Raw genomic sequence first — 27,445 nt, forward strand, 5'->3', positions numbered from 1 at the left:
GCTCTGTAAAAGCGACACTCAGCACAGAACCATGGGAGGCATGGGTTTATATACAGAGTAGAGACCACTCCTCCCAGGTGCAAATGGGAGGACAGACTAATCAACCAGGAGATAAAGCTGCCTACCAGCAGTGCGCGCGTGCAAGTCAGAAGGTGTGCACCAATACCCACGACAGGACAACCCCGCAGCGCCAGGATGCCACCCCAGACACTGCGCAGCCAAAAACTCCCCAGGTAAGAAAAATAGAAATTAAAGAACCTAAATACTCCTAACAGAGAGTATGACTACTGGATTGTTCCATCTGCAGACTGTAGCTTTCAATTATGAAAAATTGTAAATTGGTAAACTGTGTACAGTGAGCTCCACCTAGTGGTGACTGAATGCCACAATTTTTTTCAAGTAATTCTTGGTATATGTATGTAATTCTTGGAGCTGTGTATCATCCGGATACATTTACCATTAAAGACGCATTGGCGGTATGTTATAGGTGGCGTCTGCTGCTGGTCACCCACTTATGGCCAGTACTGGAAGGTGCAGATTATTTAAAAATAAAAAATCTCATCCTGTCCTAGGATTCAGAGTAGTTTCCATAGGTGTAGCTATAGGAAGTACAGAGGTCACATCCCGGCTCTGGTGGTAGAGGAGGGGCTCAAGGGTTCTCCGCCATATAAGACACCATCTGGATGGTGGGACCTGTTTTAGATGTTGCGGGGAGGAACATTGATCCTAAACATATAGTTTTTTTTTTTTTCCAGTACACTGTCAGTGGTAAACATGGAGACTCTGGCCAATACAGAAAATAAAGCCACGGAGAACATCTATACGTGATCCCTCTGTGAGCAGCGCACCATATGCTTAGGGCAGGTGTTAAAAGTTGCTCCAAAGGCCTCCAAGGAACAACCCGAGTGTGAAGTGGAGGAGTCTTAATATCTTACCGGGTGACCTCCTGAGCAAGCAGACAAATCTCCAGACCCCGTCCTATATCTATCTGACAAGCAGCACTTTTTGCCCACATTACACCCAAATTTTTGCAGTGGACCGAGCACGCCATCCCCGATACCTACGTCACGTGCCGTGTGTATGCCGTACAGACTGACCTACATCAGCTTCCTGTTCAAAAGAGACGTCTCAAGACCCTGCAAGTATAACAGATCACCTATGCAGTGCCCTAGACTACAAGGATCTGAAGTTTAACCCCTTCTGCACCCTAATCCTTTAATACCAATGGAATTCGCTTGATGCGGCGGCATACTGCGACGCCATATGGCGGTAATATTTAGGCACTATTAGACTTTCAGGCGCGCTTCGGATTGATTTTTGCTACCAAGGGACAGGTGCGGCACACAAGATTGTATACAATTCAGTGCATCGCCTTAGACTCTGGCAGCAGCTGTATGGCGGTATTATTTAGGCACTGCTTAGGAGGAGAGATGGCCGAACCTCTGGAGATTTGTTTGGTCTCGGGTTCAGACAAATCAATCCTCCAGTTAGTCTCTGTCTGAACTAGTTGGGATAGAAGCGGAATTATTATACCTGGGCGGGGGGTTCGGACCCCAGAATAAATTTATACCCCCCCCCCCCCCCTCACCTTTTATTTGGTCCTCTGCACAGTATCCAGCATTTTCTCCTGGCCTCCTGGTGACGTCACACGCCCCACATCTCGTATGAGGCCTCAGCGGTCACACGGATGGCTAGTGAACAATGGCGCCAAGTCCTCCAAGTAGTGAAACCCGCCACACACCCCTTTCGCATTGTGATATTTTATTTTTAATCGTAGTGGTCATCTAAAATAATATCCACCATTTGTCAAGAATTCAATAGGACAACATGGAAAATAAAAGACGTAAACTGTACGTAATAAACCTGAGGCGATGGCACAAACCGCACGTCACCACCGACGCCAGCAAAACCGCACAGGCTTAAAACAAGTCCATGAAATAAAACATTTATAATTCAGCGTGACATAATACACAGGCCCAGAAATCCAGAGCTGGAAAGCATGTAGGAACGGAAACGTACCCCGCCACCAGGGAGGCAGCCACCCGCAAGGACCAAGTGAGGTACTTGATGCCTAAAACTATCTGGAAGGTTATTGGTACCTTGTAAACTGGAAGAGGGCCACAAAAATGGCTGCCCCCCTTCTATGGCAGTAAATGGTATGCCTTAAAGGGAGTGTCACCAGACCCCAGCCTATCAACCCGGCCCCGCAGGTAGATACTTTAGAGTTACCTGAATCCAATGCAGTTTTCCCCTTGTGAATCGGAGCCTCCGTTGCAAAGATATTGATGTTTGTTGTCAATACACGGGCGCCGCCATTGCGCCACAGAGCTCATTTGCATATTACTAAATCAGCGATATCTCCGCAACGGCAGAAGCGATTCACAAGGGGAAAACACCGTTTGATTCAGGTGACCCTCACCTATCTATCTGCAGGGGTGGATTAACAGGCTTAGGGTCTGGGGACAATCCCTTTAAGAAGCGTGCAGCACCCATTGTATCAGATTTAAAGCAGTTGTAAGTAAAATACATTGTACATATAAAAACCCTTTAACACAAATCTTAAAGGGGTTGTAAGAGGTTACCAGACAATGGCCGACTTCTTTCAGAAACCTCAGAATGGGGCTCAGCTGTCCATGGACAAGAGTGGCACCATTTCTATAAGAAGGCGGCCATGTTTTTTGTAACCTCATACAACCCCTTTAACCACATTCCAATATGGACACTGCCTTGAAAATGTGCTTGAAATAGAAAGACCACCTGAAAAGAACGTTAGAAGAGGCCAATCCACCGAGGAATGCAGGTCAAGTCTTCACAGTGCTATTTTGGGTATTTAAAGGGGGCAGGTCTGACACAAAAACAGTAGTTGTGGGGACGAGGAGAGAGTGCCCCCCTTAGGACAATATTGGTAATCTATAGTACAGTAACGTGATAGAGATTTCTGTTCTTGGCTATGCCCTGAAGGGTTCGGACTCTCTACAGCACCACATTAGTCTCCGCCATGACTATCGTATAGCCGCCCGCTACATGAGGTGGGATGATTATCGTATTATAGTGCAAACAGTCCTCAGAAGTGAGGCACACAGCGCCCAGATGATGGCGCTAGAGTATGGCGGCCTCCACCGTGAGCGAGCGGCAGGTGATCATGCATGAGGCAGTTTCCGAATTGGGTTCACATCTTGGGGCAACAACATCTCAGACCCAAAAACACATCATGTTCCCCATATTATCACATTCACAACCCTTTATCCTTAATATCTTAGCACCACCAAGGGCAATCTGTAGATCTATAGATTGTCTAGAGCTAGATCCTCCGCCATGACCAGGATAAGAAACATGACTGCATTCTACTAGGAAACAGCGCCACACCTTGTCTGCAGGTGGTCTCCGGTACTGCAGCTCAGTTTCAATGGAATTAATACAGTTGGGCTGCAATACCATACACGGCCTGTGAACAGGAGAGGCGCTGTGATGGGGGAAAAAAAAGAAATACATTTTTATTATTAATTAATCCTTTATAGCCCCTTTAAGGACTTTAATTTTTTTGTTCTTCACGGACTGAGACTCTACAGGTTGCCGATGGACATTGTCACCATTATACCCATTTCCATCACATGGTACACATTACCGGAACGTTCTTGGTTCACCACCCAGTGTCAAGAGTTGTTCTGAGCTTATAAAAGTGCAAGGACTGGTACTAAAAAATATAACGTACAATAAAAATCCATCTTTTTGCCTTCGATCATTAAAATACAATTAACACCGAATGTATCATCGCTACACCGAGGTGACGTGAACTTGTAGAAATCTGTAAAATTGTCCAAGGGAAGTTTAAAGAGGAAAACCAAAGTTTTCTATCAAAGTCTCCTCTTTTTGTACAAAAATAGCAACATATTGCTTTCACCCCAAGAGAACAGCGCCACCCTTCTCCTGTGGTCGTGTCTGGTATTGCAACTCAACTCTATTCACTTCATTAGACCTAGACTGCCATGCCAGACACTACCTATACACAAGAATGGTGCCGTTTGACAGCCCCTTTAAGGGATGGGATACCCATACACATACACTGTGCCGTAGGGGATAGAAAACATGGCTTCCTTCTTCTCAGGAAGTGACATCACATCAGGTAGTCACATGGTGCTACAGCAGTTGCAGGTTGGCCATGTGACCAGACGTGATGTCACTTCCTCAAAAGCAGCCATGTTTTCCAATCCTGGAGAACCTTTGCAGGGTCTTCAAGGTTCAGCAGAGACCAGAAAGGTCATCACCCAACTTTCCGATGCAGATAGGCAGCACGGCGTAGGGTTATCTGATCACGAAAAGGCCTTTAAAGATCACAATTTAACCAGGCTTAGAAAACATGACTTTCTTCTCAGGAAGTGACATCACGTCTGCTGGTCACATGACCATGAGCTCAACGAACATGATGTCACTTCCTGAGAAGACGAAAGCAGCCATGTTTACTAATCCTACATAATCAATTTAAAGGGATTGTCCAGATTTGGCAAAACTCGGCTGATTTCTACCAAAAGAAAGCACAGTGCCGGAACGCACGTTGTGTTTGATACTGCAGCTCCGTTCCATTCTCATAAATTGAGCTGCAATACCACGCACAACCTGTGGACAAGTGTGGCGCTATTTTTGTGAAAAACGGCCAAATCTGACGAGCACTATAAAGTGAAACCTTGAAGGTGTAGTCAAGTGCTTGCACCATAGTAGAAGGGTCCCAGCGGGAAGGTCACAGTGATGTCACGCAACGTCCTCCTCCCCTAATAGTTTATTGTCCTCCTGAGATCCCAGCACCACCACGCGAGAAGAGTCTTAATTCCAGTAAAACCTAGAAACCGACTTCTGAAGAAGAATCCACATCCTCGCCGGAGATGCTCATTTCCACTCCGGAGTCGTCAGAAATGCAACTTGCGGGATACCCACAACTTATGTGTATGGCGGAGTCCTCCGAATTCACGGGGTTGGAGAAATCGAACACCCAGCTTTCTAGGTCCATGGAAGAGTAGTTGTTAGGGGATAAGTAGGAGGAGGGATGGTGGAATGGAGACGGGAGGCTCAGACACTTCCTTAAGGTGCTTTGAACGGGTGGCCTGTAAGGAAGAATGTGACAAAAAGAAACGGAATTTAAAGGGGTGGTCTACAATTAGAAGAACATGGTTTCTTTCTTCCACCCCTCGACAGGTTGTGTCATCTACAGCTCAGTCCCATTCACGTCAACGGACTAGAGTTGCAATAAAAGAGACAACCTGTGGGGCCGTTTTTGGAAAAAGCCGACAATGATGGACAACCACTTTAAGGAAATCTCCACATTCTATGGGGCATCTAAGAGCCCCGACTTAGGTGGATGAATATTCACAAGGTTGTCCACCAATGCCATCAAACTCTAGGACATCAGCCCCTACAAAAACCTGCCTTTAGATTGGTAGACAGTCTGCAAGATTCTTGGCTGTGCCGAGAGATAAACCAGAGATGGGTGTATGAAAAATTTTCCCAAAAATTGGTCAAAACCCAAAGTTTTTGGGGTTCTCCATTCAATAATCACACATCTTAAGACCCCGGAGTAGAATAACTGGTGGACCTACTCCTTCCCTCACCTCCTCTGGGCTCCCTTGTGGCTTCCAGCCTCCTTGGGCCTTGGAGGAACACAGACATGAGACTGGGCCCCAGCAGTCTTGTGGGGGAACGTTGAAGTCATGGCACTTTGGTGCTAGAGTCAAGACATTGACCTGCCATTACTGAGTGCAGAGGCTCCATGGCAGGCCTTAGGGTCCCCATGGGCCACTGACATCACCTAGGAGTGGATACTAGACCCAGGGAAGTAAAGTAGGATGGTTTATTCCACATCTCCCTTGGCCTTCCAATCAGTATACTTTTTGGAAATTTTTTGAAAAATTTCATTACGACCCAGTTTGCTCAACTCTTGTAACCGAGAGCCTTTCACCTTCATCTACCGGTTGGATAGTGGTCTTCAATGACCTTCTGGGTGTCCTCGGTTCCAGTCACTACGAAGAGCTGGACATCCCCTCCAAGTCTATTCCTATGGGTCACATGCTTCAATACCAAACCTATCCCCTTACCTCACTGGGAGCAGCCTCTTCCTCGCCTGGTAGTAGACTGTGCCCGCCACGGAGCACATCATCTCCTGCATCCAACGAACATCGTCTGGGATATCCGGGAACCAGTCTACCAACCTGTAGAGGAACGCAATGTATAGGATCAGCAGATTGGTGAGTGTTCCCCATTAATTGCTCTTTAAACTAAAAATAGCGCCCCCTAGCTCTCACCTTAGTGCTATAGAATATGCAGATTCCACTGGCAGAGTACATGGCAGAGCCATATAGGAGGCTACCCGCATGGGCAGGAGACTGGTGATGTGGTTGTAGAGTCCTTCCTTCTCCTTGCAGGCTTCTTGTAAGGCTAAAAATATAGATAAGAGTACTTAATGGTAATGTTACTATAATATTTGGTGGGGGTCCGGCAACCAAGACCCCTACCAATCAGCTGTCCTCAGCACAGTGTACAGATCCGGACACAGAACATACATTGTGTAGGACAGGTTACTAAGGGAGTCTTTCAGGCTTTACTAATTCATAACCTATCCTTAGGCTAGGGCATCAACTGAAGATCTGTGGAGGTCTGACATCCAGATCCCCTACAGATCAGCTGTTTGTAGGGATGCTCCCTGAATACCACTTTTACTTTGCAGACAATATGACGTCACATTCTTTGTCCTTCTCAAGTGAACAGGCCGAACTGCAATACCAAGTATAGCCACTATACAATGTACAGCGCTGCAGCGGTCAGGTGTCTGACCCCTACTGGTCTTCAATTGGTGACCAATTCTAATACCCCTTTAATGATCGAATAATCCCTTAAAGGGAAACCTTCCACAAAATCTCAAAAAAAAAACAAAAACCCAGCCAATAACAAAGTCTATGGGACGTCCAGGACAGATAGGGGGCGCAGTTACCTTTGCACAACGTTGGCGGTAGTTTCTCCATTATCCTTTTATCTAGAGGCCAGCACAATTTTTTCACCAGGGTCTTCTCTTCTTCCTTCTCTTCTTTCTTTGAGTGGGGGTCCACAGTGCACTCCGGGCTGTTGCAGGGGGGTGCTGAGATGTCTTGCTTTATCTGCAGGTCTGAACAGGGTGATGGGGATATTAAAAGATCTATGACAAAAGGGGGGAGAAATAAAATTTGATTATCCTACAAGTTTTGAAAAATTTTCTCAAAAAGCAGTGAAAAACCCCAGTCCAAATGTAATCTAGAGCAGGGGTCTCCAATCCGTATCAGATCAGTGGGGGCCTATTCTAAAGAGAAGTCCTCAATCGCTAATGCTGGTTATATCCCTTTAAGGGGGACCCATCACCAGGTATGAAAAGCCCAATGACATCCATTGTCTGATCGGCGCTGTTGCCCTGAGCATTTTGGTGTTTTGTTTATCCCAATCCGTTCAGCCATTCCAAAGATATAAGCCCTTTTAGTGTTTATGTAACTTGGTGTCTACTAACTAAATGGGCGGAGTCACTGTATAACGTATTGGGCAAGGTTTCCACCCACTTAGTTAGTAGTCCCCAAGTTGCATCAACACTAAAAGGGCTTATATCTTTGGAACGGCTCAATGGATTTGGATAAAACACCAAAATGCTCAGGGCAACGGCGACGATCAGACGATGGGTGTCATTGGGCTTTTTAGACCTGGTGACGGGTCCCCTTTAAGCATATCAAATAACAACTATACATAAATCTAACAACAGGACTTGACAATTCTACACCTAAGAAGATGCCTACGATTCAAGCTTCTTCTGTATATGACGTTGTGGCGCCCCCTATCTCCAGGTAATCAATGTGTCATGTGTAAGATACAGATCACACACTTGTAAGGTCAACCCCGTACAGATAAAAGCAACTTCTATTTAATGTAACCTTCATATACTATGAAGGATTTCTCTCTAACACACAAGGCTAATGCTCCACACCACCAAAGGACCTGCGGTGAGGTCACCACAAAGGTCCTGCAGAAAGGTCACCACAAAGGGCGTGCAGCAAGGTCACCACCAAAGGACCTGCGGTGAGGTCACCACAAAGGTCCTGCAGCAAGGTCACCACAAAGGGCGTGCAGCAAGGTCACCACCAAAGGACCTGCGGTGAGGTCACCACAAAGGTCCTGCAGACAGGTCACTACAAAGGGCCTGCAGAAAGGTCACCATAAAGGACCTGCGGTGAGGTCACCACAAAGGACCTGCAGCAAGGTCACCACAAAGGGCCTACGGTGAGGTCACCACAAAGGGCCTACCGTGAGGTCACTGAACTGAGGTCAAGATTAAAAAACAAAAAAATAAAAACCCCACGCATGAAACGTTAGAATTAAGAAATTAAAACAAATTAAAAACATACGGTTTTCTTTTAGGAACCTAAGTGCATCATTGTAGCCCTGCTGACACATCTCTCCCAGAACCTGTGAAGACAATATCAGGAGCATGAAGTGAAGTGAACAAATATGGCGGACACCAGGGTCCCTCACCAGAGAATCCGGGCCACACCGATCAGACAGACTATACAAGACGATACAGGAATAATAATTGCATCAGAAAAACATTATGAGCTCAAGTCTCGTATGAGAAAGGATGAAGGTGCAGGAGGGTTTTAGAATAGAGAGAGCACATTCTTGAAGGGACACTGCCCCCGCAGGAGAGATGCAGTATTACATGGCATCAGTTTAAATCTATATTTTCACAGCTTAAACTGACTATTAGAAATATCAATTTGATATAATTTTAAGGGGCCCTTCACGTTCCAAAACCCATTTTTATTTATACCATAGATTATAGGCAGTTATACAACCGTATTGCAGTCTATGGGATATTCGCTACATGGCTATATTCCTAGGACAGGCCCGGGAACAGGACGTCTCCTACGATCTCGCCGGTTGGAAGCTCTAGGGGGCAGTATAAGAAAGCAATGCTTGTGATCAGAGCATTAGATAGGGGTCTCTGCTGTGGGTATGGCAGCTGATCTGTACAGAGCGGCCGCCATCTTTAAAGATCCAGCATACGTTGCAGATGTTGGGAATAGGTTAAGCAGGGATTCTCTGACACCCATCAGACCCTGCATCGATCAAATGATTTTTCTGTTGGGAGCCATATACAAAGCCCGGCTCTTCACTATAGTGTACGGCTCTGTACACTGTATACAGCGTCTGGATTCATAGAATGGCTTCTTGGCTCTAGCTCACTTCAACTGGAGTAGAGTCGCATCCGGCTGTATACGTCTTTTGGTGCCCAAATCAACAAATTGGTATGGGGGTGCAGGCGTCGGACTATCGTCAATCTGATACTAATGACCTTTCCTTTGGGGAGTGGTCATCAGTATCCAAAACCTTTGAGTCTTGGACAACCCCTTTAAAGCAGGTACTCAAATTTTAAAGTGAATCTCCAAACGATAGGGGATAACTTGCTGATCGGGTGGGGGTGTCTAATCAATATGATCCCAAGTGGTCCCGCTGCCCTGTCTGATCAGAACGGCAGGCCAAGCATGGGTGCCATCGCTCCATTTACTGTCCATGAGACTGTCGGAGGTGGCCAGGTGCTATACTCCACCGCCACCACCAGGGCAAATGTGCGGCTCCACCTACTGCTCCATTCAGATAGGAGATCGTAGTGATCGGTGAGGGTCCTAGTGGTCGACGCCACCGATCAGCCGTGGTTTACAACAGTCTTAAAGAAAGGAGTTTGTTGTCGATAGCCACCCATGCTTCCATTTTTGAAGACCTCTAAGTGACTTCTTGCCATGGACACTAAAGTTGTCCTAATTTACCCAGTTTCACGTCTAGGCCAAAGAGTCGGAATAAAGACAAACTGTGTAGAAGACAACATGTTGTTCCTTACTTTAGGCTCAGGTGGGAAGAGGGCGCGGGTTAGTCGGTAAAGATTCCCCAGGCTGAACTGGATGCTGGTGTTGGTCACTCGCAGCTCATGGAAGTTGGTGGAATTGTCTCTCGGGCAGATATCGGATTCTCCAGAGAACGGGGAGATGGTGATCGTGTTCTTCAACTCATATTCGGGTAAATTATTGCTAATTCCGCCATCGACGTAACGCTGGAGAAGAAAGAAGAACATAAATGGCCAAGCCTAACCCATGTGGTCCCTACGATCAGGATCATGGGTGGGTTTTTGATAGGCCGCACTTGAAGCGGACAACGGTGGGGCCATATCACGCACAACTTATGTGCTATTATTATACTTTGGGGTCTCTTCAGACCCCAGAGTATAAAAAGCAGAGGTGAGAGGAGGCCAAAATAAGAAAATCTGATACTCATCACCTCACCGCTCCTGGGCTGCCCATGGTACTGGTGCTCCTTGGTGGGCATCTTCAGAGGATTGCTATGGCTAGACAACATCAGGTCAATCACATCTCAGTAGCCCCCCAATGTAACCCAATACACTGGAAGAGGACCGAAGACGTCCACCAAGACCTGCAAGGGAGCCCAGGAGGGGCGAGGGAAGGAGTGGATCAGTGTGTATTATTTTCCGGATTCTTCACAGAAGTATAATAGAGATTTTTGGGTGGTGAACCCCAAAAATCTCAGGTTTGGCCAAAGCCAAATCCATAACGAACCGGTTTGACAATTTAAGGAGTAGTCCTGTCCAGCCATCTGCTCCCTGAGGTTGTGTCTGGTATTGCAGCCCAGGATCATTCAAGTGAATCAGGACAAGATGCAATATCAAAGTCCTTTTGGTCATCATGGATAATCCCTTAAAGCTCAGGAACATTGCAGTTATTGGGTGATCGGTCTTCATTTTTAGGTTGGACGGGGGTCAGGTTGTTTAACCAAGGCTTTACTATACAACTACACATCCCAGCAAATATTTGACCATAATCCTTTTAGTTTTATTACACCTCCTTTAGTTTTTCATCCTTCTCAGACACTTACCACTCCCCTGAACGTCGGCGGGATGATCCCACAGTAAATGGGGACAAAGGCGCTGCATATTAAGGCCTGCGGGAAAAGGGCAAAAAGTTAGGTGGTAGAAAAACCAGATGGAGGAGAATCTGCTCTCTAGCTAGATTTCTCACTCAGAATCATGCAGGACATATATAGAGAAGCACTGACTTATACTGATGTGAGTAAAGTAGCACCAGAATGCCCAACCATACCTGAATTAACTCCTCTTTAGAGCCGAATTCAGACACCAGCACATTCTCCCCATCAGAGACCCGAGTGAGGGATATACACAGTTTGCCCGACGCCAGCTCGTGTGCGTTTTCAGGAAGGTTTCTGTACAGTCCGTTCTTCAGGATCTTGACCAGGTTAAAGGAAGGATGGAGCGGTCCCAGGTTCCTCTTCCTGGCTTCCTTAGCTACGTCCATCACATCGGAACAACATTCGGCTGCAGAGACGGAACAGGACACATCAAGGGTTTTGATCTGAATATTACAGATAGGTATTTTTTATTAAGAAACGAGTTTCCAAGTCCTCTCCTGACTGGGGTTGAGCGATCGGAAAAGATCGGATGCCGATCGGCGATCGAGCAAATTTCACGATCAAGATCGGCTGGAAAATGATCGGCTTTTAAAATCGATCCTGAAATCTCAAGATCGGCTCAACCCTACCCCTGACCACAAGTGGAGACATGATGGAAACCTCCTACATCCCGGCTGCCATAGTTTTGACGTCTGTACACAACCAGACACATTAACCCTATTCTCAGAAAATCGGAAATCTAATCTGTTCAGTAGGGACACGACGCAGATAACGCAACATTAACCCCTTGATCGTCATAGATAACCAAAGATACAAGGAATTAACCTCTAGGCCAACAGGAACACCCTGATCCTTATCGACTAATTGTCCCGTAAACAAGATAACGCCCCACCATGGGAAGGACTTCACCTTCTATCTCGGCGGTTTATGGGCTCTTTCCTTACAAGATAGCGTGTTTTCTAAGAACGTAATCCTAGTGGTGTAATCTGTTCAGTAGTGAATGTATACAAGGTGAGGATAACCCTGACCGCCTACGGGATTCTACACGGGGTCACACGGCATGTGCGTGACCTCTAGAAACCTCGGAAGACGGGCCTACGCGTGACCTGGAGCCTTCAGGTCATACATGATCGACTGGATGGAACAGGAACATCTACACGGCCAAGGTCATTACTTTTGGCCTTGTTTTTAGGCCTGAATGATCCCAATAATATCATATGAATTTAGAAAAATAGGTAGCAAGTGTTCAGTTCCCCTGCGCTGCCCCCACAGGTGACGTTAGGTATCCCCTCCAGATCGAGGAACACACTTTATGGCTATTCCGTGCTATGGACATAAAATCCAAAGAAGGTTTATAGGTTTCTCGGGCAGGGTTACTCGGCCTCGCACCAGGTCACTATCCTCATTTCACTTGCGTTCCCAGAGATGGCGAAACCTCGGATGATCCCTAAAACCAAGTTCAGATTTGGAAATCTCAGCAATAATTCCAAGTAAACAAGCGCGCTATCAATATCAGGCACATCGGTCGTATTATCAAGGGGCAAAGGTAATAAACAGCCTGCGGACAACAACGGCAAAGGGACAAACTCCAGACTGTGTCACTGACGGACTTAAAGGGATCTTCTTACTTTTCCGAACCACAAGATCAGCATGCTCCGGACCACACCCTTAGATGGAAATAGGATCAACTGCAGTACCAGACATAGCCTGAAGACCAGAGTGGCGCTGTTTCTGGAGAAAGGAATTCTGTTTTTTTTAGAGGTAGATATAGGTTAGTGATTACAATCTCAGTATTTCTGGCTATAGTCATAGAACGTGCCAGAAAGACGCGATAGATACAGGTCTCGTGTGTATTTCGAGAACGTAGCCCTGTCTGTTGTGGAAAGTGAATGATCAGGGGATGTGAATGTCTCACCTTTGTATGGGATTGGGTGGTGGTCTGTACCTCTATAGAAGAGAATGGAGAGGAGGAGTAGCTGTGACCGCTCTCCGTTTATTTTCGGTAATAGACAGGGCCCTGTTCTCCAAAGTTATACAGGGCCTGGGGGTTGATCCCGCATCTATAAGATATCTTATGGTTATATAGCCAAAAATACGGAGGTGGGAAAACAGCTTTCGGTCGGGGCCCCACATGGTATAAATGCTCCTGGTGGGGCGCCGCGTTTTATAGTCCCTGCAAGGTGGATGGGATTCTAGTAGAGATGAGCGAGTACTGTTCGGATCAGCCGATCCAAACAGCACGCTCGCATAGAAATGAATGGACGTAGCCGGCACGCGGGGGGTTAAGCGGCCGGCCGACGTCAAAGCGGACGTACCAGGTGCATCCATTCATTTCTATGGAGCGTGCTGTTTGGATCGGCTGATCCGAATAGTACTCGCTCATCTCTAGATTCTAGTAAATCCCAACCACCCGTTGCGGAAAAACACATGCAGCAGACACGCTGCGGTTTCCAAAACTGTAGCGGTTTTTGGAAACCCCAGCAAGTCAATGATATCTACGGAAATGTCGGCGGTTTCCCCTATAGTTGTAATGGAAGCAGAGGAATGCAATGCAGTGAAAAAAACGTAACGCATCGCCGCCGCGTTTCTTCCTGCAGCCACTATGTGAACCTCAGTCTTAACTTCTATTTAAAGGGGATGTCCTGGGAGTGTAACTGCACTTATATACCCCAGGGTTATCTCCCATGTACACAAGTATTATAGGTTACTATAGTAAAGTCACCCCCCATGGTGCAGGAGCAATACCCTTGGGGGTTCCCATCATGTGACCCAGGGTTGGAACAAGCCCGAAAATCGCAGAGCCACTTAAGGGGACTTTGTTACTTAGATTATAGCGATGTAGTAAAGAATATATATATATATATATATATATATATATATATATATATATTCTTTAATATATATTTTTTTATTATTTTTATTTATTTATTGCGCTCAAATTTTTACTTTTTTTTTTAATCTTTCCGGTTAAAGTTCTCTAACAAAACTTTTTATTAAAATTTTTCTAAATGCCACAGTGGGATTTTTTACAAATTCTTCAGTAGACCCCGTCTAGTTCATCTCTATACACTACACAGGGGTAGAGCAGAGAATTACGACACCGATGTCGCAGCGCCAAAGAAGAAAATGTTTAAAAAATAAAAAAATAAAGTTACAAAAAAAAAAAAAATTACATTTTTTTTTTTTTTTTTAAGTTACAAAAAGTTGTGCAATAAACAATAAAAGTGGAAGTTCAGAGAGAGCAATGTGTCAGTAGTGACCTGGGTGCTGGTATATATGACCCGGTATATAGGAGGTTGCGTATACATGTTTGCAGCGTAGGCATGACCTGCAGTAACCCAGGAAGTCCGGCCTCGCTGATGTGTGTCATTACCATGGAATCAGGATAGCGGCGCCCTGACCAGCAGTAACCCCTCTCCTAGAGGGGGCAGGACCCCTCCCCACCCACCGGTCAGTCCACCACCACCGCCCAATCACACGCCAGCCCCAACACACCACATATTCCTCAATAGCAGACCCAGACCGCTGGCAGATTTTGAGGAAGGGTCTAGTTTTTAGGATCAGTGGTTAGGGTATGTATTGACCCCCCCCCCCCCAATATGTCAGTCACATCGGTAAGATTAATTCGCCTTTGCAGAGAGTGTAGAAGAATATAAATTAAAAAAAAAAAAAACTTTGCGAATCCCTCGCCCCCTTTGCAGTAAAAACCGTAGGGCGGACACGCTGCGATCACGCCACGTCCAATGAGTCACGGTCAAGTATGTACGAGCATGGCCGCCTCTCTGGAGAGGAGTCAGACATTGTCATAGTCATTGGTGACATCTCTGACCACAGCAATAGAGGAGTACAAGACGTACAGAGACTTCCTAGAACTGATGACGCGAAGGACGAGACAGACACGTCTTACGAGACAGGAATAATTTATAAGGTAGTCATCAATTAATTACACGTGAGCGGATGATGTGCGGCGGAGGAAGGAATGGCGGACACATAGTTTCATCGTGTTCGTGGAAACAGGAAGGGAGAAAGAATAAAGTGAGGTCTGGCTGCAATACCAGACACCACCACAGACAATGGGGGGCGCAACCACTCACTGGTATGTACTAGAGGCTCTGATCACTCAGCTTGTTATACTAATGAATGGGACAAGATATCTATTTCCAGGACTCCAGGAAAGCTGGGTGAGTACAGCTATGGGAGCAGTAGTGGCATCCATCCCCGGGGGAGGGGGTGGTATTGTTATGTATATGTGTGCACTGTCCTCTAACCTAGGAGGGAGGAGGGGTCCTTGTTTACATATGCATATAAGACGACACCCCCGCCCCTCGCACCTACAAAGCGTAAGGAATACACAGGTGAAGAAAAGGGAAACCCTCTTAAACATCAATGGAAGGGGGGTTTCCTATATGAGGACCCCCATGTCTATATAAGATCAGAGACTCCCATATAGGAGGATCCAAGTGTCTGCATAAGAGAAGACCCCCCCCCCCATATCTGTATGAAAGTATGAAAGGAGTCCCCCATATCTGTAACTGTGGGGGCTCCTGTCACAGAAATGAGGGTCTTCATATGTGGACCCCACATCTGAATATTTGGGGGGGGGGGGGGTGCTCTCCTATCCAGAAGAGGAAACCTGGATAAGAGAAGACATGGGAGGGGTCCGCACATACAGGTGGATCTCCTCTAATAATGGGGAGCCATGTGCATATAAGAGATTACTGCATATACAATATATGGGGGGGGGGCTCCTCTCATACAGACATGGGGGTCTTCCTATGTGAACCCCACATCTGAATATTGGGGGGGGGGGTCTGCTCTCATATCCAGAATAAGAGAAGACCCCCTAAAATATAGCAATTGGGGCTCCTCACATACAGGTGGCTCTCCTCTAATAATGGGGAGCCATGTGCATATAAGAGATTACTGCACATACAATATATGGGGGGCTCCTCTCATACAGACATGGGGGTCTTCCTATGTGGACCCCACATCTGAATATTGGGGGGGGGGGGGGGGTCTGCTCTCATATCCAGAATAAGAGAGGACCCCCTAAAATATAGAAATTGGGGCTCCTCACATACAGGTGGCTCTCCTCTAATAATGGGAAGCCAAGTGCATACAAGGGACACCTATAGAGTATATGGGGGCGCTCCTCTCATACAGACAGGGGGGGTTCCCCTAAGCAGTATACACAGTCAGGTGACCCCGGTATATGATGACTCACCCAGGCAGCAGCCACACACCAGCGCCGCAGCGTTCAGGGCTCCGGCGGACGCTCCGTAGATCTTGGCGGCCTCGCTGATCAGATAGGGCGCCTTCTCCTGCAGACAGCTGGACACCCCGACATGATAGACGCCGAGGAAGCCGCAGCCGGCGAAGGACAAGTTCCAGCCCCGCTCCCTGTCAAACATCGCGGCGGCGCAGAGAAGAGAGACCCGGGAGCAGCAGCCGCCAAGCACCGGGAAGAGCTGAGCTCCGGGCGCCGCAGCGCTACAAGCTAGTAGGGCTAACACCCTGACCCCGCCCATCAGGGCGTGCCCGCACCCTGCAGCAGCCAATCAGCGCTCCAAACGCCTGCCCGGCCTCTGGCCTGCGCACTAGCACTCCCCCTCTGGTGACGTCAGTGAGTCTAGACGGAATCCGCGAGATCACGTGACGAGAGAACAGAAAAATAACAGCTACAAGCATGTCTATGTATGACGTCACGTGGCAGTGCAGATGTCATACATAGCAAACGTAGGAGTCTGCCGAGAGAAAGTATTTAGAGTAGAGTTAAAGGGCATGTCCACTGTTAGCCTCCATTACCAGTGTTATATATACAGTATATATAGTCTACAAATAAAACACTTTGTATGGGGGCGGGGCTCATCATTGTAACACCAGATTCACTATATTATTTGTGTCCAAACCAAACACTCAATGTGTACCGTAATGCCCCCCATTAGTGTCTCCACATACTGTCATAGTGGTCTCTGTGTATACTATACTATACTACACTACACTACACTACACCTGTCTCTGCTACTGTACTTAGATACATCCTGTATTATACCCCAGAGCTGCACTCATCCTCTCCAGCTACCCCCAGTTTAATATCCCTCCCCCCAGTTACCCCACAATATTATGTCGCTCTCCTGGTACCAAACAAACATAAAAGCCACTAATCCTCGCCTCTCCTCGCTCGCCTGCTGTTCTCTGTGTACATACATTACATTACTTATCCTGTATTATACTCCAGAGCTGCACTCACTATTCTGCTGGTACAGTCACTGTGTACATACATTACATTACTTATCCTGTATTATACTCCAGAGCTGCACTCACTATTCTGCTGGTACAGTCACTGTGTACATACATTACATTACTTATCCTGTATTATACTCCAGAGCTGCGCTCACTATTCTGCTGGTGCAGTCACTGTGTACATACATTACATTACTTATCCTGTATTACACTCCAGAGCTGTGCTCACTATTCTGCTGGTACAGTCACTGTGTACATACATTACATTACTTATCCTGTATTATACTCCAGAGCTACGCTCACTATTCTGCTGGTGCAGTCACTGTGTACATACATTACATTACTTATCCTGTATTATACTCCAGAGCTGCACTCACTATTCTGCTGGTGCAGTCACTGTGTACATACATTACATTACTTATCCTGTATTATACTCCAGAGCTGCACTCACTATTCTGCTGGTACAGTCACTGTGTACATACATTACATTACTTATCCTGTATTATACTCCAGAGCTGCACTCACTATTCTGCTGGTACAGTCACTGTGTACATACATTACATTACTTATCCTGTATTATACTCCAGAGCTGCACTCACTATTCTGCTGGTACAGTCACTGTGTACATACATTACATTACTTATCCTGTATTATACTCCAGAGCTGCGCTCACTATTCTGCTGGTACAGTCACTGTGTACATACATTACATTACTTATCAGGTATTATACCCCAGAGCTGCGCTCACTATTCTGCTCGTACAGTCACTGTGTACATACATTACATTACTTATCCTGTATTATACTCCAGAGCTGCGCTCACTATTCTGCTGGAGCAGTCACTGTGTACATACATTACATTACTTATCCTGTATTATACTCCAGAGCTGCGCTCACTATTCTGCTGGTGCAGTCACTGTGTACATACATTACATTACTTATCCTGTATTATACTCCAGAGCTGCGCTCACTATTCTGCTGGTGCAGTCAGTGTGTACATACATTACATTACTTATCCTGTATTATACTCCAGAGCTGCGCTCACTATTCTGCTGGTACAGTCACTGTGTACATACATTACATTACTTATCCTGTATCATACTCCAGAGCTGCGCTCACTATTCTGCTGGTACAGTCACTGTGTACATACATTACATTACTTATCCTGTATCATACTCCAGAGCTGCGCTCACTATTCTGCTGGTACAGTCACTGTGTACATACATTACATTACTTATCCTGTATTATACTCCAGAGCTGCGCTCACTATTCTGCTGGTACAGTCACTGTGTACATACATTACATTACTTATCAGGTATTATACCCCAGAGCTGCGCTCACTATTCTGCTCGTACAGTCACTGTGTACATACATTACATTACTTATCCTGTATTATACTCCAGAGCTGCGCTCACTATTCTGCTGGTGCAGTTACTGTGTACATACATTACATTACTTATCCTGTATTATACTCCAGAGCTGCGCTCACTATTCTGCTGGTGCAGTCACTGTGTACATACATTACATTACTTATCCTGTATTATACTCCAGAGCGGCGCTCACTATTCTGCTGGTGCAGTCACTGTGTACATACATTACATTACTTATCCTGTATTATACTCCAGAGCTGCGCTCACTATTCTGCTGGTGCAGTCACTGTGTACATACATTACATTACTTATCCTGTATTATACTCCAGAGCTGCGCTCACTATTCTGCTGGTACAGTCACTGTGTACATACATTACATTACTTATCCAGTATTATACTCCAGAGCTGCGCTCACTATTCTGCTGGAGCAGTCACTGTGTACATACATTACATTACTTATCCTGTATTATACTCCAGAGCTGCGCTCACTATTCTGCTGGTGCAGTCACTGTGTACATACATTACATTACTTATCCTGTATTATACTCCAGAGCTGCACTCGCTATTCTGCTGGTACAGTCACTGTGTACATACATTACATTACTTATCCTGTATTATACTCCAGAGCTGCGCTCATCCTCTCCAGCTACCCCCAGTTTAATATCCCTCCCCCCAGTTACCCCACAATATTATGTCGCTCTCCTGGTACCAAACAAACATAAAAGCCACTAATCCTCCCCTCTCCTCGCTCGCCTGCTGTTCTCTGTGTACATACATTACATTACTTATCCTGTATTATACTCCAGAGCTGCGCTCACTATTCTGCTGGTACAGTCACTGTGTACATACATTACATTACTTATCAGGTATTATACCCCAGAGCTGCGCTCACTATTCTGCTGGTGCAGTCACTGTGTACATACATTACATTACTTATCCTGTATTATACTCCAGAGCTGCGCTCACTATTCTGCTGGTGCAGTTACTGTGTACATACATTACATTACTTATCCTGTATTATACTCCAGAGCTGCGCTCACTATTCTGCTGGTGCAGTCACTGTGTACATACATTACATTACTTATCCTGTATTATACTCCAGAGCTGCGCTCACTATTCTGCTGGTACAGTCACTGTGTACATACATTACTTATCCTGTATTATACTCCAGAGCGGCGCTCACTATTCTGCTGGTGCAGTCACTGTGTACATACATTACATTACTTATCCTGTATTATACTCCAGAGCTGCGCTCACTATTCTGCTGGTGCAGTCACTGTGTACATACATTACATTACTTATCCTGTATTATACTCCAGAGCTGCGCTCACTATTCTGCTGGTACATTCACTGTGTACATACATTACATTACTTATCCTGTATTATACTCCAGAGCTGCGCTCACTATTCTGCTGGTACATTCACTGTGTACATACATTACATTACTTATCCTGTATTATACTCCAGAGCTGCGCTCACTATTCTGCTGGAGCAGTCACTGTGTACATACATTACATTACTTATCCTGTATTATACTCCAGAGCTGTGCTCACTATTCTGCTGGTACAGTCACTGTGTACATACATTACATTACTTATCCTGTATTATACTCCAGAGCTACGCTCACTATTCTGCTGGTGCAGTCACTGTGTACATACATTACATTACTTATCCTGTATTATACTCCAGAGCTGCGCTCACTAGTCTGCTGGTGCAGTCACTGTGTACATACATTACATTACTTATCCTGTATTACACTCCAGAGCTGCGCTCACTATTCTGCTGGTACAGTCACTGTGTACATACATTACATTACTTATCCTGTATTATACTCCAGAGCTGCACTCACTATTCTGCTGGTACAGTCACTGTGTACATACATTACATTACTTATCCTGTATTATACTCCAGAGCTGCGCTCACTATTCTGCTGGAGCAGTCACTGTGTACATACATTACATTACTTATCCTGTATTATACTCCAGAGCTGTGCTCACTATTCTGCTGGTACAGTCACTGTGTACATACATTACATTACTTATCCTGTATTATACTCCAGAGCTGCACTCACTATTCTGCTGGTACAGTCACTGTGTACATACATTACATTACTTATCCTGTATTATACTCCAGAGCTGCGCTCATCCTCTCCAGCTACCCCCAGTTTAATATCCCTCCCCCCAGTTACCCCACAATATTATGTCGCTCTCCTGGTACCAAACAAACATAAAAGCCACTAATCCTCCCCTCTCCTCGCTCGCCTGCTGTTCTCTGTGTACATACATTACATTACTTATCCTGTATTATACTCCAGAGCTGCGCTCACTATTCTGCTGGTACAGTCACTGTGTACATACATTACATTACTTATCAGGTATTATACCCCAGAGCTGCGCTCACTATTCTGCTGGTGCAGTCACTGTGTACATACATTACATTACTTATCCTGTATTATACTCCAGAGCTGCGCTCACTATTCTGCTGGTGCAGTTACTGTGTACATACATTACATTACTTATCCTGTATTATACTCCAGAGCTGCGCTCACTATTCTGCTGGTGCAGTCACTGTGTACATACATTACATTACTTATCCTGTATTATACTCCAGAGCTGCGCTCACTATTCTGCTGGTACAGTCACTGTGTACATACATTACTTATCCTGTATTATACTCCAGAGCGGCGCTCACTATTCTGCTGGTGCAGTCACTGTGTACATACATTACATTACTTATCCTGTATTATACTCCAGAGCTGCGCTCACTATTCTGCTGGTGCAGTCACTGTGTACATACATTACATTACTTATCCTGTATTATACTCCAGAGCTGCGCTCACTATTCTGCTGGTACATTCACTGTGTACATACATTACATTACTTATCCTGTATTATACTCCAGAGCTGCGCTCACTATTCTGCTGGTACATTCACTGTGTACATACATTACATTACTTATCCTGTATTATACTCCAGAGCTGCGCTCACTATTCTGCTGGAGCAGTCACTGTGTACATACATTACATTACTTATCCTGTATTATACTCCAGAGCTACGCTCACTATTCTGCTGGTGCAGTCACTGTGTACATACATTACATTACTTATCCTGTATTATACTCCAGAGCTGCGCTCACTAGTCTGCTGGTGCAGTCACTGTGTACATACATTACATTACTTATCCTGTATTACACTCCAGAGCTGCGCTCACTATTCTGCTGGTACAGTCACTGTGTACATACATTACATTACTTATCCTGTATTATACTCCAGAGCTGCACTCACTATTCTGCTGGTACAGTCACTGTGTACATACATTACATTACTTATCCTGTATTATACTCCAGAGCTGCGCTCACTATTCTGCTGGAGCAGTCACTGTGTACATACATTACATTACTTATCCTGTATTATACTCCAGAGCTGTGCTCACTATTCTGCTGGTACAGTCACTGTGTACATACATTACATTACTTATCCTGTATTATACTCCAGAGCTGCACTCACTATTCTGCTGGTACAGTCACTGTATACATACATACATTACATTACTTATCCTGTATTATACTCCAGAGCTGCGCTCACTATTCTGCTGGTACAGTCACTGTGTACATACATTACATTACTTATCCTGTATCATACTCCAGAGCTGCGCTCACTATTCTGCTGGTACAGTCACTGTGTACATACATTACATTACTTATCCTGTATCATACTCCAGAGCTGCGCTCACTATTCTGCTGGTACAGTCACTGTGTACATACATTACATTACTTATCCTGTATCATACTCCAGAGCTGCGCTCACTATTCTGCTGGTACAGTCACTGTGTACATACATTACATTACTTATCCTGTATTATACTCCAGAGCTGCGCTCACTATTCTGCTGGTACAGTCACTGTGTACATACATTACATTACTTATCCTGTATTATACTCCAGAGCTGCGCTCACTATTCTGCTGGAGCAGTCACTGTGTACATACATTACATTACTTATCCTGTATTATACTCCAGAGCTGCGCTCACTATTCTGCTGGTGCAGTCACTGTGTACATACATTACATTACTTATCCTGTATTATACTCCAGAGCTGCGCTCACTATTCTGCTGGTGCAGTCAGTGTGTACATACATTACATTACTTATCCTGTATTATACTCCAGAGCTGCGCTCACTATTCTGCTGGTACAGTCACTGTGTACATACATTACATTACTTATCCTGTATCATACTCCAGAGCTGCGCTCACTATTCTGCTGGTACAGTCACTGTGTACATACATTACATTACTTATCCTGTATCATACTCCAGAGCTGCGCTCACTATTCTGCTGGTACAGTCACTGTGTACATACATTACATTACTTATCCTGTATTATACTCCAGAGCTGCGCTCACTATTCTGCTGGTACAGTCACTGTGTACATACATTACATTACTTATCAGGTATTATACCCCAGAGCTGCGCTCACTATTCTGCTCGTACAGTCACTGTGTACATACATTACATTACTTATCCTGTATTATACTCCAGAGCTGCGCTCACTATTCTGCTGGTGCAGTTACTGTGTACATACATTACATTACTTATCCTGTATTATACTCCAGAGCTGCGCTCACTATTCTGCTGGTGCAGTCACTGTGTACATACATTACATTACTTATCCTGTATTATACTCCAGAGCGGCGCTCACTATTCTGCTGGTGCAGTCACTGTGTACATACATTACATTACTTATCCTGTATTATACTCCAGAGCTGCGCTCACTATTCTGCTGGTGCAGTCACTGTGTACATACATTACATTACTTATCCTGTATTATACTCCAGAGCTGCGCTCACTATTCTGCTGGTACAGTCACTGTGTACATACATTACATTACTTATCCTGTATTATACTCCAGAGCTGCGCTCACTATTCTGCTGGAGCAGTCACTGTGTACATACATTACATTACTTATCCTGTATTATACTCCAGAGCTGCGCTCACTATTCTGCTGGTGCAGTCACTGTGTACATACATTACATTACTTATCCTGTATTATACTCCAGAGCTGCACTCGCTATTCTGCTGGTACAGTCACTGTGTACATACATTACATTACTTATCCTGTATTATACTCCAGAGCTGCGCTCATCCTCTCCAGCTACCCCCAGTTTAATATCCCTCCCCCCAGTTACCCCACAATATTATGTCGCTCTCCTGGTACCAAACAAACATAAAAGCCACTAATCCTCCCCTCTCCTCGCTCGCCTGCTGTTCTCTGTGTACATACATTACATTACTTATCCTGTATTATACTCCAGAGCTGCGCTCACTATTCTGCTGGTACAGTCACTGTGTACATACATTACATTACTTATCAGGTATTATACCCCAGAGCTGCGCTCACTATTCTGCTGGTGCAGTCACTGTGTACATACATTACATTACTTATCCTGTATTATACTCCAGAGCTGCGCTCACTATTCTGCTGGTGCAGTTACTGTGTACATACATTACATTACTTATCCTGTATTATACTCCAGAGCTGCGCTCACTATTCTGCTGGTGCAGTCACTGTGTACATACATTACATTACTTATCCTGTATTATACTCCAGAGCTGCGCTCACTATTCTGCTGGTACAGTCACTGTGTACATACATTACTTATCCTGTATTATACTCCAGAGCGGCGCTCACTATTCTGCTGGTGCAGTCACTGTGTACATACATTACATTACTTATCCTGTATTATACTCCAGAGCTGCGCTCACTATTCTGCTGGTGCAGTCACTGTGTACATACATTACATTACTTATCCTGTATTATACTCCAGAGCTGCGCTCACTATTCTGCTGGTACATTCACTGTGTACATACATTACATTACTTATCCTGTATTATACTCCAGAGCTGCGCTCACTATTCTGCTGGTACATTCACTGTGTACATACATTACATTACTTATCCTGTATTATACTCCAGAGCTGCGCTCACTATTCTGCTGGAGCAGTCACTGTGTACATACATTACATTACTTATCCTGTATTATACTCCAGAGCTGTGCTCACTATTCTGCTGGTACAGTCACTGTGTACATACATTACATTACTTATCCTGTATTATACTCCAGAGCTACGCTCACTATTCTGCTGGTGCAGTCACTGTGTACATACATTACATTACTTATCCTGTATTATACTCCAGAGCTGCGCTCACTAGTCTGCTGGTGCAGTCACTGTGTACATACATTACATTACTTATCCTGTATTACACTCCAGAGCTGCGCTCACTATTCTGCTGGTACAGTCACTGTGTACATACATTACATTACTTATCCTGTATTATACTCCAGAGCTGCACTCACTATTCTGCTGGTACAGTCACTGTGTACATACATTACATTACTTATCCTGTATTATACTCCAGAGCTGCGCTCACTATTCTGCTGGAGCAGTCACTGTGTACATACATTACATTACTTATCCTGTATTATACTCCAGAGCTGTGCTCACTATTCTGCTGGTACAGTCACTGTGTACATACATTACATTACTTATCCTGTATTATACTCCAGAGCTGCACTCACTATTCTGCTGGTACAGTCACTGTGTACATACATTACATTACTTATCCTGTATTATACTCCAGAGCTGCGCTCATCCTCTCCAGCTACCCCCAGTTTAATATCCCTCCCCCCAGTTACCCCACAATATTATGTCGCTCTCCTGGTACCAAACAAACATAAAAGCCACTAATCCTCCCCTCTCCTCGCTCGCCTGCTGTTCTCTGCTCTATCTATGAAACACATACATTGATTTACCGATCCGGCAGATGATGATGATGGACCGAGAGTTCCAGCCTTGCCACAACCCCCTTACTATAGTCAGCCAGCCCCCATTGCATAGACCAGGGAAGGAAGGAGTGGGTGGAGCAAATCAGGGCATGGAGCATTGTTTCTGATCACATGACCCGGGGGTCTGCTAATTCAGATTAGTCAGTTTAAACTCCCTGAACAACCCCTTTAAGGTCCTATCCCGCCCCATGCCGCCAGTTTCTCGTGTGCTGCAGCTGGTGTCTAAAAAGGGCCAGTATATGGCAAATGTGACTAGCGCTCAGCCTATGCTTGTGATCTCCATAACAAAACGGGGGATTCACGTATCTAATAATGATCATGTAATATATATGTAATGGCATGGGACACTTCAATATGGTGAAACCTTCTAATGATGTAACCAAACAAAAACAGAAGTCATATCGCTACGATACCAGTTATTGTTCTTACTGTCATACGGTTGTACAAAGGGCGGCCATAACAGGAGAAAACAAGCCATAAAACAAGAACTTACCTCTCCGCAGTCCAAGGCTACTCCATAGGCCAAGCAGGGACACCACCTCTACAGCGAGTGGCCGCTACATCACATGTCCAGCCTACTAGGTTATTGGTAGGGACTTCAAGGAGACTCTGACCCTCTGATCCCATAACACATAAGTGTTGGAACAAGCAAGTTGGTATCTGATATCACCATCTTAAGGTGTGTGGCCTGTGAGAGAACCTCCAGTATCAAATCTCTTGGGCCTAACAGAGGAAACAATTAGGAGGGTTCACAATACATTCACACAAAACTAATGTCAAAGTGAACCGAAGTGCAAAGGTGATATTATCTATAAATCCATAAACCCATAAGAACCTAGGAATGAGTAACTGGTTGGAAATCAGGTTCTAATGGGGTTGGCTTCTGTTGCACCATGGAAGCTCATTACTGTGGCAGCACCTGGGCCCACTTGAGGCTTCTCCGCTAGGCCAGTTCAACCATACTTCGAGTTGTACTCGGACAGTGCAACCCTATCTCACATTCTACAAGGAAGCACATCCATACCTCAAGTTCTACAAGGACACTTCAAATCCACTTTAAGTTCTATCAGGACAATCCTACTCAACCTCAAGTTTTGTTAGGACAGTCCAACCCTACGTCAAGTTCTACCAGGAAAGTCAAACCCTACTTCAAGTTCTACAAGGACAGTCCAACCCTACCTCAAGTACTACCAGGACAGTCCAACCCTATGTAAAGTTTTACCGGCACAGTCCAACCATACCTCAAGTTCTACCAGGACAGTCCAACCCTACCTCAAGTTCTACCAGGACAGTCCAACCCTACCTCAAGTTCTACCAGGAAAGTCCAACCCTACCTCAAGTTCTACCAGGAAAGTCAAACCCTACTTCAAGTTCTACAAGGACAGTCCAACCCTACCTCAAGTACTACCAGGACAGTCCAACCCTATGTAAAGTTTTACCGGCACAGTCCAACCATACCTCAAGTTCTACCAGGACAGTCCAACCCTATGTTAAGTTCTACCAGGACTGTCCAACCCTACCTCAAGTTCTACCAGGAAAGTCCAACCCTATCTCAAGTTCTTCCAGGACAGTCCAACCCTATGTTAAGTTCTACCAGGACAGTCCAACCCTACCTCAAGTTCTACCAGGAAAGTCCAACCCTACTTCAAGTTCTTCCAGGACAGTCCAACCCTATGTTAAGTTTTACCAGGACAGTCCAACCCTACCTCAAGTTCTACCAAGACAGTCCAACCCTACCTCAAGTTCTACCAGGACAGTCCAACCCTACCTCAAGTTCTACCAGGACAGTCCAACCCTACCTCAAGTTCTACCAGGACAGTCCAACCCTACCTCAAGTTCTACCAGGACAATCCAACCCTACCTCAAGTTCTACCAGGACAGTCCAACCCTACCTCAAGTTCTACCAGGACAGTCCAACCCTACCTCAAGTTCTACCAAGACAATCCAACCCTACCTCAAGTTCTTCACCCGGAGTTGGTTGCCCTACTCAACAAAAGACCAGAC

General features: G+C 45.3%; 1 protein-coding gene across 1 annotated transcript; it reads right to left on the reverse strand.

The window, feature by feature from the left end:
- Nucleotides 1-1,752: 1,752 nt before the first annotated feature.
- Nucleotides 1,753-16,470, reverse strand: LOC142203976 (patatin-like phospholipase domain-containing protein 2). The gene is made up of 9 exons (XM_075275110.1): nucleotides 16,217-16,470; nucleotides 11,166-11,398; nucleotides 10,942-11,007; nucleotides 9,896-10,105; nucleotides 8,406-8,466; nucleotides 6,977-7,177; nucleotides 6,291-6,423; nucleotides 6,084-6,197; nucleotides 1,753-5,096 (listed from the first exon to the last, which is right to left on the reverse strand). The coding sequence occupies exons 1-9, from the start codon at nucleotides 16,401-16,403 to the stop codon at nucleotides 4,835-4,837; spliced, it is 1,467 nt and encodes a 488-aa protein (XP_075131211.1). The 5' UTR covers nucleotides 16,404-16,470; the 3' UTR covers nucleotides 1,753-4,834.
- Between the last annotated feature and the right edge of the window lie 10,975 nt (nucleotides 16,471-27,445).

Source organism: Leptodactylus fuscus, chromosome 5 (genome assembly GCF_031893055.1).
Source record: "Leptodactylus fuscus isolate aLepFus1 chromosome 5, aLepFus1.hap2, whole genome shotgun sequence".
In the NCBI taxonomy this organism is placed as follows: Eukaryota; Metazoa; Chordata; class Amphibia; order Anura; family Leptodactylidae; genus Leptodactylus; species Leptodactylus fuscus.

Coding starts and splice junctions, on each gene's coding strand:
- LOC142203976 (XM_075275110.1), bottom strand. CDS start 16,403: ATGTTTGACAGGGAGCGGGGCTGGAACTTGTCCTTCGCCGGCTGCGGC. Junction 11,008..11,165: donor CTAAAGAGGAGTTAATTCAG/GTATGGTTGGGC, acceptor CTTTTCCCGCAG/GCCTTAATATGCAGCGCCTT. Junction 7,178..8,405: donor TAGGTTCCTAAAAGAAAACC/GTATGTTTTTAA, acceptor CTTTTGTCATAG/ATCTTTTAATATCCCCATCA.